Raw genomic sequence first — 13,254 nt, 5'->3', positions numbered from 1 at the left:
GCTGTGTGTGTCATGTTTACTAATAGGCCAGTTTCTGTAAACTAGCTTCTTTTTAAGCACTGTGAGGAGGTTGCTAACTCAGGCCACTAGAGGTTCTCTGAACTGACACTATGGTGCATTTGGTATAATGTCTTTGTGAGAGACTCAGCTATGATTCCTGGGTCAAAACAAAATTCTCAATTGACATTCTGTGGCATGGTAATTATATCAGTTAGGCATGCATTCAGAAGCAAGTAACCTAGCAAACAGTGGGTTAAAAGTAACAGAGTCATTTTTTTCATGTTAGAAGAAGGTTTGGGGAAATTGCCCAAGACTGTAGCTACTCAAAAATGACTTCTAGCAACCACGTTCTATCTACCTTGCCGCTCCTCCTTTGTTAGAGTATTGTCCAGTCTAACCATTGCGCCTTCAGGAATCACAGTCCAGGTGGGGAGAAGACCGAAGGACAAAAGGCAGCTGACCCTGTTCCTTCAATTCTGGGAAACAGTAGCTTTTGGGGAAATTTCAATTGGTATACTGATATGTATCTCTCACTGAGAAGAGAGGAGTCCCTAAGCAGCAGGGAATCTCAGTACAATTCTCACTTAAACAAAATCAAGGTGCTATTAGTAATACAAATGAGCAAACTAGGTATTACATGTTAGTAATGTCTGCCCAATCCTCCTACGTGTTAAACTCCATGATAGCAAAGAGCCTATGTATTTTGTTCACTCGAATAGCCCTACCTTTGTGCCTGGAAACTTGTAAATAATGATATATATACATATATGATATGTATGATATGCATTCTGTGTGTGTATCTCTCTTCCCCTCCCCTGCTTGCACTCTGTCAACAATAAATAAATGCATATACATATATTATATGCATATACATATATATATACATATATATAATGAATATATATATACATATATATAATGAATATATATGAATATACATATATATTGCAATAATATGTAAATTGTAATAATATGTAAAAATCTAGTATACTTTATGACACATCAGAACTCAATAAAATGGCAGTTATATTGTAGAACTAAATCTCAAGCATAGTAAGAATGAGCCTAAATAAGAACAAGTTAGCATGCTGTGGCGTGTCTAATACCCTCAGAGTACATGATATTCTGGACAGAGAAGAATTACCACATCTTGAGCACCTATGAGGTACCCCTGGGTAATATTTATCTTATCGATTAATCCACAGAATATTGCTTTGGGCACTGCAAAACGTGTCTGAGAGCTTTAGCTCTTGGCCAAGACTTTGTTCTGCCATTACAACATGCTAAGGACTCTAACCATTGACTACTCTGGTTAAAAAAGAGCTGAAAATTAGGGGTGACTGGGTGGCTCAGTCAGTTGGGCGTCCAACTATGGCTCAGGTCATGATCTTGTGGTTTGTGAGTTCGAGCCCCGTGTCGGGCTCTGTGCTGACAGCTCAGAGCCTGAAGCCTGCTTCAGATTCTGTGTCTCCCTCTCTCTCTCTGTTCCTCCCCTGCTCATGCTCTGTGTCTCTCTGTCTCTCAATAATAAATAAACATTAAAAAAATGAGCTGAAATACTTTATTATAAATAGTCCAAATATGTTCTATACATTTCTTTGCATTTTTAAGCAGCATCTTTTGGATGCACCCAGATCTTTTGTTGATGTCTTAGTGAACGAGATGCCAATCTGTGCTGAGACCTTTTGAGTTATATTCATAGGGAAGATGTAATTTTTAAATATATGACTTCACCCTAAAATTCTTTTTAATGTTTTCTTTGGACTGTTTATCAACTTTTAATAGATTTCCTCCCAAGTTTTGTTTTTCTTTCTGATGTCTTTTTTTCAGTGTGAATAGTTCATGTACCCTCTTTCCCTTTCTATTTGATGGGAAACCACGTAACCATATCTGTTAGGGTTGACAGTGAAGAAAAAGCACATGGAATATGAAAAAGGGCCTGTCCTGTAAGTTATGTTTGGGAGACGTTGTATATTGGCCTCATGATATCAACTTCAAAGACCCTTTAAATTTGTGCCACAGTTCCTATGTATAGTTTTATTAGAATAGGCCAAAGTATTATTCTTATTGTTGATATATTCATTTAACCTCTAAACAATCACTTTTTAATGGAAATATTATATGTGCCACAGATGTGTGCCACATATGTAATTTTAAATTTTCTAGTAGACCATGCTTTTAAAAAAGTAAAAAGAAAGAGGAAAAACTTATTTTAATGTGTTATTGAACCCAATATATGCAAAATGTAATCATTTCAAAACATAATCACTATGTAAAATTATTAATGCTATATTTCACATTATTTTTTTCATACCACATTGTGTAAATTTGATGTATATTCTACACTTACTAGCGCATCTCAATTCAGCATAGCCACAAGCCTAATTCTACCCATTGGATAGTACAGCCCTGCATAGTACTTGTAAATTGTAGTGTAAAGAAAACCTATACTTTGAGTAAAGGCTTTGTGAGATGAACATAGGTGATGGAGGTGTGGCCAGCTCACTGCAAGGTGATTGAGGTTGTACATCTTCTGGCCCTTTATATGGTACAGCTGGAGTCCCTGCAAGGGCTAATAGGATAAACTGTTTATTTGTATAGTCTCCATAGAGAGCAACCAGGGATTGAGGCAGATGCCCCACTTTTCTCCACGCTGCTTGATATCACTCTCCAGCCAGGTGAGTGATTAAAATTGTACATCAAGCAATTTAATGATCATCTGCTTTGGGTGCTTGCACCAGAATGATCATTGTGAGTGTTGCACTCTCACGAGCAGGCAGAAAAGGTCAGAACCACATGTTGTGCAGGCAGAGAGCCTGGCAGAGGGACAGGGAATTGCCACCTGTCTTGGAAATAAGGCACAGTGTGATGGGGATAAAAGAATGATGGACTGAAAAGCAAGAAACCTGGATTCCAACTTGGCTTCTGCATATTAACTAGTTCTGGGACCATGTAGAAGCCAGGTTAACTTTTAAATTCCTATTTTCCCAGCAGTGTACTAAGTGCTTTTCCTGGATTACTTTGATTCTCATTACTGTAGCTATGAGAAAGATAGAGTTATCATAGGCAACTTTTTCATACAGCCATAAGGCTGTCAGTGGTTTCATTTAAGACCATGTATTAGTAAGAAAGAAGACAGAGTAACAAGGCTAGACAATATCCATTAGTGGATAACCATTCTGGGGGCTGTGAGAGCCCAGATTTCCATTTTGAGGCAGATTTAGTATGACACTTTAGATCTCTGAGCTCCAACTCCAATGAGACTTAAATTTTTTTGTTTGTCTCTCGATTTTTTCCACTGATATTAGAGCTCCCAGTTTAAGACCTTTAAGATGAGAATTTTAGAAACAACACTGAAGAAGAGATGGAAAATCTTGTTCCTTGAGTTATATCTGAAATATAAAAGTGTTTAAAGAACTTTATTGCTAAGCAAAGTAAGTCAGAGAAAAATAAATACCATATTATTTCACTCACATATGGAATTTAGGAAATAAAGCAGATGAACATAGAGGAAGGGTAGAGGGAAAAAGAGTGAAGCAAACCATCAGAGAGTCTTAACTCTAGAGAACAAAGTGATGGTTGATGGAGGGAAGTAGGTGGGGGATGGGCTAGCTTGGTGATGGGCATTAGGACTTGTGTTGAACACTGGGTGTTGTATGTAAGTGATGAATCACTAAATTCTACTCCTGAAACCAATATTACACTATATGTTAACTAAAAAATGTTTTTAACATTTATTTATTATTGACAGAGTGCGAGCAGGGGAGGGACAGAGAAAGAGGGAGACACAGAATGCAAAGCAGGCTCCAGGCTCTGAGCTGTCAGCACAGAGCCTGACATGGAGCTTGAACCCACAAACTATGAGATCATGATCTGAGCCGAAGTCAGACACTCAACCTACTGAGCCACCCAGATGCCCCATATGTTAATGTTAACTAACTAGAATTTAAAAAATAAAAATTAAAAAATTAAAAAATAAATAATTCTCTCAAATTCTATAGTTATGATTACAGTGATAGCAAAGATAAAATAGCTTTATATTAAGTTATTTTTTTACATTAACATTAGTATGCTATTTTCCCTTCATGGGCATTTAGGTTTTAGAAACAGAGAAGACTATTTTCCTCTAATTAATTTACTCTTTTACAAGAGTCCAGTGAATATTCATGTAAATAAATGATGTGTTTTGCTTATATTGAGATGGAGCAAATACACACAAACTTCCTAGAAATTAAATATATAGGCAATTCCATTGTTAGCATTGCAGTTTGGAACAATTATACACTGTCTTCAGAAAGTTCATTAATGTACTTTATGCAACATGTAGTCTCCATAATATAGTTATTTGTAGAATAAATACGGTAATACTTATACCTAAATAACACCTCCTCTAGTTTGACATGTTTTCATAACAGTACTATGATGCCATTACTTAAATTAGCTTTTAATAAGTTGTATGATTTCTGTAAAATCCCTTATCCTTTGAGATGAAGCATGTGGCAGCCAGTTATGATGGGAAGAAAGTTTGACTCATGGGCATTTTTCCTGGCCCACTTCAAGCCCTCACAGTGAAGCAGTAGGCATACTAGGCAACCCTCTGTTCTGGGCACTGGGCTTGACTCACAGGCAGACAAGCCAACGTCCTCCTTCCACAGGATCTCCTGATCTGTGGACACATGAGACATTCAGTGGCTGTGGTCACAAACTACTTGCAGCTGTGGCTCATGGTGTGTGTGTGTGTGTGTGTGTGTGTGTGTGTGTGTGTGTGTGTGTAGCTATGTCTGAAAATAGCCCCTTCACCTGTCTCTCATTGCTACATTCCAGTCTGGAGCATTTGCTCCTTTTATTGATGAAGAGACCACGGTAACATTCATGACATGTGAAGTTTGTGTTTTTAATTCTAAAACCATCCATATCTTCAAAATCTCAAAAGACAGAGAGAAAATAATTTGAAATTTTGAGGTGTCATGAAATCTGTTATCAGTTAAGAGTTTTCTTGGAGTGAAGAGAGAGTGGGGAATAGGAGTTTAAAAACCCTGATAATCAGGGAAAGAGGAAGTGAGATAGACATCTATTTAAATGCAAAAGGCTGAAATGAAATTCACTATAACAATATACAGTCTGCCTACTAAAATTGTTTTGATTACCCACGTTTCAGTGAATTATAGTGCTTTGTAAATATCTGCAGAAAGAGCATTCTAATATCCATATCTAATAGAGTGACTGACTTGAAAGCTAGTTTTTAAATCAGCCATTCATTCATTCATTTATTGTCAGTAAATGTTCATCACATGCCTACCATGCACTAGGGAGGAGGAGTTTGTCAGAAAACAAAATAAAGCTCCTTGTGGAGCTTCAAATACATATATACCTCTTAAACTTCCTTTTCTGCTTTGACTCACTCATTTCATCACTCATTGACATCTCATCAGACCTTCTTTCCACAAATACTTTATTTTTTTAATGTTTAATTTGTGTGTGTATGTGTGTGTGTGTGTGTGTGAGAGGGGGGGGGGAGGGAGGGAGAGAGAGAATATGCAGGGAAGGGGCAGAGAAAGAGAGAGAGAGAGAAAGAGAGAGAATGAGAGAGAGAATTCCAAGCAGGCTCCATGCTGTCAGTATGGAGCCCGACGTGGACCTCAATCTCTGTTTTCACCTAACACCCTTCATTGAATAATTCAGTCTTGTATTCTTCTGGCTTTGGTGACTTGGTGTCTAAACCAGCTTTTTGAGTTTCAAGTTAATTAATTGGATTTATTGTTACTAACATAGAGGCATCTCCAACTTTAGAGCTGAGTTGTATTTCAAATGTTTGCATCTGAGTGTTTTGAAAGAATTCTAAATTAGAGCTTTGAAAAGAGGGAGAAAAATTCAGACCTGAAGCTTTTCTTTCTTACACTTTTCATAGAAGGCAGCCTTCTATGTATGAAATAACCACACACTTTTCTCTGAAAAGATACAATTGTCCTCAGACTACTTACGTCCAGGCTCTCATTCTAGAGCAGCCTGGCAACAGACATATGAACAGAGAATGCTCTCGAAGATTCAGTTTTGACTTCTTGTAGAGTTTACAATGTGTGAGGCAGCAATGGCCTAGATAATAATATGGGTTTGATGTTTTCATGTTTACTTCTTGACCTTGAGGGGAAAATGAGAAATACTATTTATGGTATACCATAATATTGTGACTTTTAAATCAGAAGTAGCCAGGAATATTAAAAAGAGATGGAAGATTTTTATCCTGGAAAAGAAAAACCAATTTAGAGTTTTATTCTTTGCATTATGAGCCAAAGAGTGTGGGAAGTAGATATTCATAGATAGTCAACAGCCAGTATGATAGGTTAAAAAAGCAATTTTAGAAAATGTAACTGAATAAGCACCTTTCTTTTTTGTGTGTTGGAATGAAATTGTCCCATGCTAGAAATAACAAAGGAAACAAATGCTTTTAAACATTGCTGTGATGGGGGAGAAATGTAGCATTTCTATTTATAACTTGTACAGAGTCCCACATAAAAATAGCTCCAACTACCAGATTTGCTCATATCTGGAATACAAAGTTGTTGCTGCCAGTGACTTGAGGAATTCTAATAAGAACGAGGACGGCATTGGTAAACGTTAAAAGTTTATCATTTTTTCTTCTAACCCAGTTTTCATAGGCGAAGAAAATTAGTTCCTAGAAAAGTCCTGGCTTCTGCACTATACATTTCGTTATGTCCCAGGCTATTGGTCTCTTTGTTTTTTGTGAAAAGGATACATGTGCACCCTAGACTTCACCCCCTGAGAAGGATATATTGTTGTATCTGTCAGTGAGGACTGTATCTCTGCATATGAAATATTTGTCAGGCTAATGGATTTAACATTTCATTCTTTTGAAGACTAGGTTTGTCTGATTGGTGTGCCGGTAAAAATATTAAGGACTTCTGAAGCTAACGAAAAGCATTTTTTCTTATTTTCAGAGAAGTTTCCTGGGCTATGCCAGTTTTAAAGTGGGGGAGCTACTGAAGTCAAAGGAGCAGCTGCTGGCCCTGAGCCTGAGGTGAGTCCTTTGTCTGCAGAAATGCTGCAAAGCAAATAGCCTATGGTATTTATTGAAGGATGTTTGGGTTTAAAAGTCCCAATTCTTACAGATGTTTAGATGTCAGCTCTCAGATGGCTTAACATTCGCCACAGCAGCAAGTTATAGGGAAACAGCAATTATTCAAGTTCACACTGAAGTTCATGGTTCACATTGTCAAAGGTTTTCAGCCCTTATAGGGGAAAAAAATTACACGATCATTAAAGTAATCAAATTCTTTGATAGTAAGAATAGAAATGATGAGCACGTTATTAAGTAATTTTTCTAGTACTTATTAAAATGTTCCTTTTTAAGTCAAGTAAGTTTCTAGGTTTGAAATATGTTTGTTAGTGGCAACATTGCAAATTTATGATAATACAGGAAATGTTCATTATTCTCTTTTTTTAAGCTTATTTTGTTGCTACACTATTAAATATAAAACACAAGTTAAAACAGATTCATACTGAAATAGGCAGTAGGTCAGATCTAATTTTGAGTATTAGTACAATTTGTTTGGGTATAGAAGATGAAGCAACCATCTTTAGGAAGTTACATAGTATTTTAATGTTAAGAAGAGTATTAAATAGAATAAACATTTTTAAACTTCATTATAAATTCTAATCAATAGCATGTTGTTTTCTAACTGTATGATAACTTCTATAATTATGAAAAATATCACCTTGCAATATTTGCAATAAAAAATATAAAAATTGTACAGAACACTATTTGTAAATCAGAAAATGCTCTCCTTTTTTTTTTTTTAACATTTATTCATTTTTGAGAGAGAGAGAGAGACACACACAGAGAGAGACAGAGAACAAGTGGGGGAGGGGCAGAGAGAGAGGGAGACACAGAATCTGAAGTAGGCTCCAGGCTCTGAGCTGTTAGCGCAGAGCCCGACACAGGGCTTGAACTCATGAACTGGGAGATCATGACCTGAGCCAAAGTCAGAGGCTTACCTGACTGAGCCACACAGGTGCCCCTGAAAATGCTCTCCTTTTGATGAAACATAGAGACTCCTCCCAAGGAGGAGAAAATGCCTTAAGTGTGTTTGCCCTCTGCCTTGACCCACAAGGACCCACTTGTAACCAATTTATTTCAATAAAGATGCTGTGGCTTATGCTGGAATCTGTATTGCTGGCTGTCTCCTTTTCTGATTTTTCCTGATCCGCACAGCTTTGCATTTTGACTTAAGAGAGTATAAAGTAATGTAAAGTAACTCATACTCATGCAGAAAAATAAGTGTGGATGGATTCTGATGAGACCATCATCTTCGCTCTCAGCTATGTCTCTTAAACATCCATGGTTTGGTTATTGTTGTTGTATTTTATTTGGGAAGACATTTTTAAATCTTCATAGTTTTGTGGTGTTATTCCCAATAAAATTTTGCTGTGGTTATTTTCAGTTTGAAGTTTGTATGGGTCAGCTAAAATGTCTAGCTATCAATGTCACCAATACTCTAGAAAATCTGTGTTAGTGCCCTAGCACGGTGGTGGGATCTCACCCAAGTATTGCTGGATTCATGGCATACGAAGTGAGGCATTAAGCTAATTTAGGAATGCTAGCAGACCATATGTTTTTTGGATGAGATGCATAGCACTTTATTCCTCCTTTTGCTGACTTACAAGCTATAATATTGATTATATCATAACCGTCATTAACATCACCACACTACACATTTAGACACTGCTCTTGAAACAGAAATGGGGACCACAAATGCTTAAATGAAAATTAATAAACACATATAATACCTTAGTGGTAGGATAGGAACAGAAGGGTCAAGTTTAGAGTACAACCATTGTAAGAAAAAGAAAAAAAAGAATTAGAATAATTTCAGATTTAGATGAAATCAATACAAATTTCCACTTTTGGTTTTAATACTTCTGCTTAATACTCATTTGATTTTGACTGTATAAAAGGAAAACAAATTTAACAACAAAGGATTGAGTTTTCTAGAAAAAAATATTTTTTCAAAAATAATTTTGAAAAGGGTAGGTTATTATTGTTTCCCTTTTTTGTGCTTTGCCAAATTTGTGTATTTCTCTCCCTATGAACTAGACACCTTATAGACTTATCATAGCCTTTTGATTTCTGACACTTCATATTTTTTAATTCAGAGGTAATTCATCTTCTTTCCCCTGGCTCTGGGGTCTCTGAGGTACTGTGCTAAAATAACATTAGGTTAGGGATAAGAAGCATTGTTTTTTTGGTTGTTTGTTTTCTTTTGTTTTTAATAAGTCCTTTGCACTGACTACCTGAATTTTGTTCCTTTTCAATTCCAGTCATTATGTTTAAAGCAATAGAATTCTCAGATTTCTGTGAAACAAATTCACAAAAATAAATATACATTTATAGGAAATGTTCTTTGATGTAAGCTTCCAAAAAAAATCTGTGTAGTTTTGTTTCATTTTCACTGTCCCTTTGAGTTGTTTCTTATCAGATAATTCCAATTCCAAAACTCTCACTAGCTCCACAGAGCACCATAGTTTGTGGTTACTGTGTCATTTGTGCTTTGAACTAGAATTTTTTAACTGAATTTGGAAATGAATTCTTTTTCCCACAGAAACTTCAAGGGGCAAGAAGTCTGTGTCTTATTTATACATGTAGACTCAAATTTCATGAAATATCATAGTGTCGATTTTTGAAGTTGTATAATAAAATTTGTTTGCATGTATTGGGAGAAATGCCTCCAATATGTAAATTGGTTCCTACTCCTATAACTCATCTTCATTTAAATACATAGTTACTAAATTACTGCCCGAGTTTTCTAGCATCCCATTTGCACTTGGCATCTTTACTTAGGATTAACCCTTTTACTTTTGTATTATATCTCCTTTGTTTTGCTAGTTTACACTTGGTAGTTCCTATCTCCTCTGATTTCTTTTAGATCTGAATTGCATTTTCTGTTTTTATTCTCCAGTTCATTGCCATATATCCCTGACTCTTCTTATACTATAATGTAAACAAGTTAAGTTCCTTGTATAGAAGATTACAAATGTAGGCATGAGAGACAGTGGATAATCATATAATAATAATAATAATAATAATAATAATAATAATAATAAATAGAAGGAGGAGGAGAGGAAGGTACTATGTGCTTTATGCTCTGATAAATATATTAGAGATATTGTCTCACTGACCCTTATCAAATTCACCTATGATGTTATTCTTTTTGCCACTTTATAAACCAAGAAACTGAGACATATAGGGCACCTGGGTGCCTCAGTTGGTTAAGCGTCTGACTCTTCAGCTCAGGTCATGAGCTCACGGTTCATGGGATCAAGCCCTGTGTTGGCTCTGCAAGGAGCCTGATAGCAAGGAGCCTGCTTGGGATTCTCTGTCCCTCTTTCTCTGCCCCTCCCCCACTCACATTCTTTCTCTCTCTCTCTCTCTCAAAATAAATAAACTTAAGAAAAAAGGAGAGTGAGATATAAAAAGTAGTTAAGTGATTTGCGCAAAGTTACAGTGCTCATAAATGGGAAAGCCAAGATATGGAGCCACACATTGCTGATTGCAAAGCCTGTGCTTTTAGTGATACACTGCTTGTCTCCTTTGAGAGAGGAGAAAACTGAGAACTTGTTAAAACATATCACACATCATGTGACTTAGGTGATGGAGGAACAAAGCAAGGACTCAGGTCCAGGACCGCTCGTTCATGGTTTCTTCCACTTCAATTTCACCACAGTGCCTTGTCAAATAGTAAATGAAGACGTAATGAGTGTTAACATGCCATGGAAAAGTCAGACATATTAGCCTTGATGGCAAAAAATGGGAACCAGCCTGGTTAAGGGGAAGACTGAGGGAAACCTATGGAATCTAGTCTTACCCCGGCAGCCTGGCATTATCAGGCCCAGATCTGATTTACTGTCCAAGCACCTGACAATCATTTGCTTTGCCAACCTTATCTGAATGTCTTAGGACCACGCAAGCAGAAATTTGGAACATCATAATTCTGTGTCATGATTTAATAAAAGAATGGAGAGATTAGATCTGTCTCTGGGAATGGTACTAGCAGTCAGGAAGAATTACGTTACTCTTAAAGTATTCAAACAACCACAAAAGCAGAAAAAAAAAGGATGGGAGGGGAGGGTAAAACTTCTTTTTTTAGGAAATCCTTCTCAGAAGAATTGAGACACATGGATGTGTTCTGACCTTGTCTTTGTTGCATATGAACTTCGTTGTGTATCTCCTCACAATTTAGGTTTGATTCAGGGCTTATTCACTCAGCAAGCATTTATTAAAATTTTTCATATGCTAAGTACCGTGATAGTTTTTTAGAAAAACATTTCAATGTCATCAGTTAATATTTTGCAGTTGATGTCACTAATAACACGATTAATGAAAAATCTCCTTATTTATTGAGCCTCTACTCATGTGCAAAGAACACATGAGGTGCTCTTCATGCATGATCTTTAACCCACACAGAATTATCATCCCTGTCCTGCAGCAACTCATCTACGATCCTGCAGCTGCTGACTGTACGAGTAGGATTAGAATCCAGTTTGGTCTGACTCCAGCACTTGTGCTGCTTTATTTTCCTGCCTCTTAGGAAGCTAATGATCTGATAGAATCTTTGCTTCCTCCTCCATTTATATGCTGTCCTTGGGAGAGTTTCAGGGACCTCAATTCTTTTTTCTTAATGCCTTATCTTAAAATTCAGTTTCATATGCCAGTGACATGGGAGGGGTTCAGTAATAATTTGTTGGAATTTTGATTCATGATGATGACTTCCTCATATGCATTTGGATGCTAAGCTTAAACCTAGTACCATTTGTTTATGAATGGGACCCACCTAAATTAGTGACTATAGTGCAGTCTAAGCATTAGACTATATCTGACATGAGTCCCTTTCCGAGTTACAGTGAGGGATAGATTGTAATTTGCTTGAAAAGCTGAAACCCTTTAGAATTTACGATTTCAGGGTAGGCCACTTTACCTTGTCACAGAATCTTTCAAGAGAGCACTTAATGAGTGCTCTCTTATTTCTTCTGTAGTCTTTCGCATGTAACCCTTCCAAGGTAAGCAAACATTTACAGAATTTTATCAGAATGGATGTGCAAAATCTTCTTGAATTTTTTCATAAAAAGAAATCTTGTTTTCATTTATTACTTCTGCCACATTTATGGTAGTGCTGTCATGTAACATAAATTTAACGTAAGACTCCCATGATCCTAATAGACATATGGCATTATGTTTTATGATACACAGATATGCGGGAGAGGCTATGAAAGAAATAAACAATAGATATCTACTGTTGGTTTTTAAATGTTCCCTATTTTATGTAATATTTATATGTGTACATACTTCCGCATATATAAATCTATCATAAATTGTGTGGACGGGCATGTGTTTGTACATCTATATTATTTCAGGATTATTTTGCTTTCTCACCAACCATGAATACTTGCTTTCCATTGTTGTCAAATGTATGTGCTTAGAGGAAGGAGGGTCCACATTATGAAGCCCTTAGATTTTTATTTGTTGGTGTTTTGCTTATATTTAACAATTTAACCTCCTTAGACACACGCATACACACAGATATACAGTTCAACTTTGTTTCTAAAAGTAAGAGAACAATAAGAAAAAAACCCACATATTTTTAACTTAATCTCCCAAAGGCATGTTTTTAACTTGAGAGCTGGAAGTAATGATAAGGAGAGGCTCCTTGGGCGATGACATACAGTTTTCTGCACAAGCATACTCAGAGCGATAAAAAGATGAAATTGTCACAAACAACTCACAGGTTGGGAGCATAGACATGGTCTTTAGCCCACGGGGCAGTAGATCAGAATAAGTTTGTTCTTGGAATGCATGAATACATCTGAACCCCCTCAGTACTTGAGATGAACCTTGCCATAGATTGACAAAAGAGTTTTAAAGGATAAACTTTTTTCATTTAAAATGGAACTAAACTTTCTTAGAATTTTAATTTCCTATCACTATTCTTTTCCTGCATGTAAATAATGGTTATGCAAGTCTTTTTAATTTAAGCACCAGATTATAGTCTTGAAAATTATATGTATGATGAATACCTCTTTAATGACATCTTTTCTTATCAGTATTTGTTTGAACTTCAGGAGAATTTAAAAAATTACAAGCAAACATTTTAATAGCCATGTATATCTTAAATATATTTCATTCATTCTTAAAAGTCTTCCAGTTAGCTTTCTTGGGTACCAGAAGGTAAGATTATAGCAGAA

General features: G+C 36.2%; 1 protein-coding gene across 3 annotated transcripts in view; it reads left to right on the top strand.

Annotated features, from left to right (window-relative positions):
- INPP4B (inositol polyphosphate-4-phosphatase type II B) overlaps window positions 1-13,254 on the top strand; it is a 763,493-nt gene that overhangs the window by 505,777 nt on the left and 244,462 nt on the right. For all 3 annotated transcript variants that reach the window (XM_047091642.1, XM_047091644.1, XM_047091643.1), the window contains one exon: window positions 6,957-7,036. In XM_047091642.1, coding sequence (XP_046947598.1) covers window positions 6,957-7,036 — 80 coding nt within the window. The remainder of the gene's footprint in view (window positions 1-6,956; window positions 7,037-13,254) is intronic.

The sequence above is a fragment of the Lynx rufus genome, unplaced genomic scaffold (genome assembly GCF_022079265.1).
Source record: "Lynx rufus isolate CCGP_SWC_20201006 ecotype Redwood Valley unplaced genomic scaffold, mLynRuf1.p SCAF_3, whole genome shotgun sequence".
NCBI lineage: Eukaryota > Metazoa > Chordata > Mammalia > Carnivora > Felidae > Lynx > Lynx rufus.
This window is presented reverse-complemented; position numbering and strand designations above follow the sequence as displayed.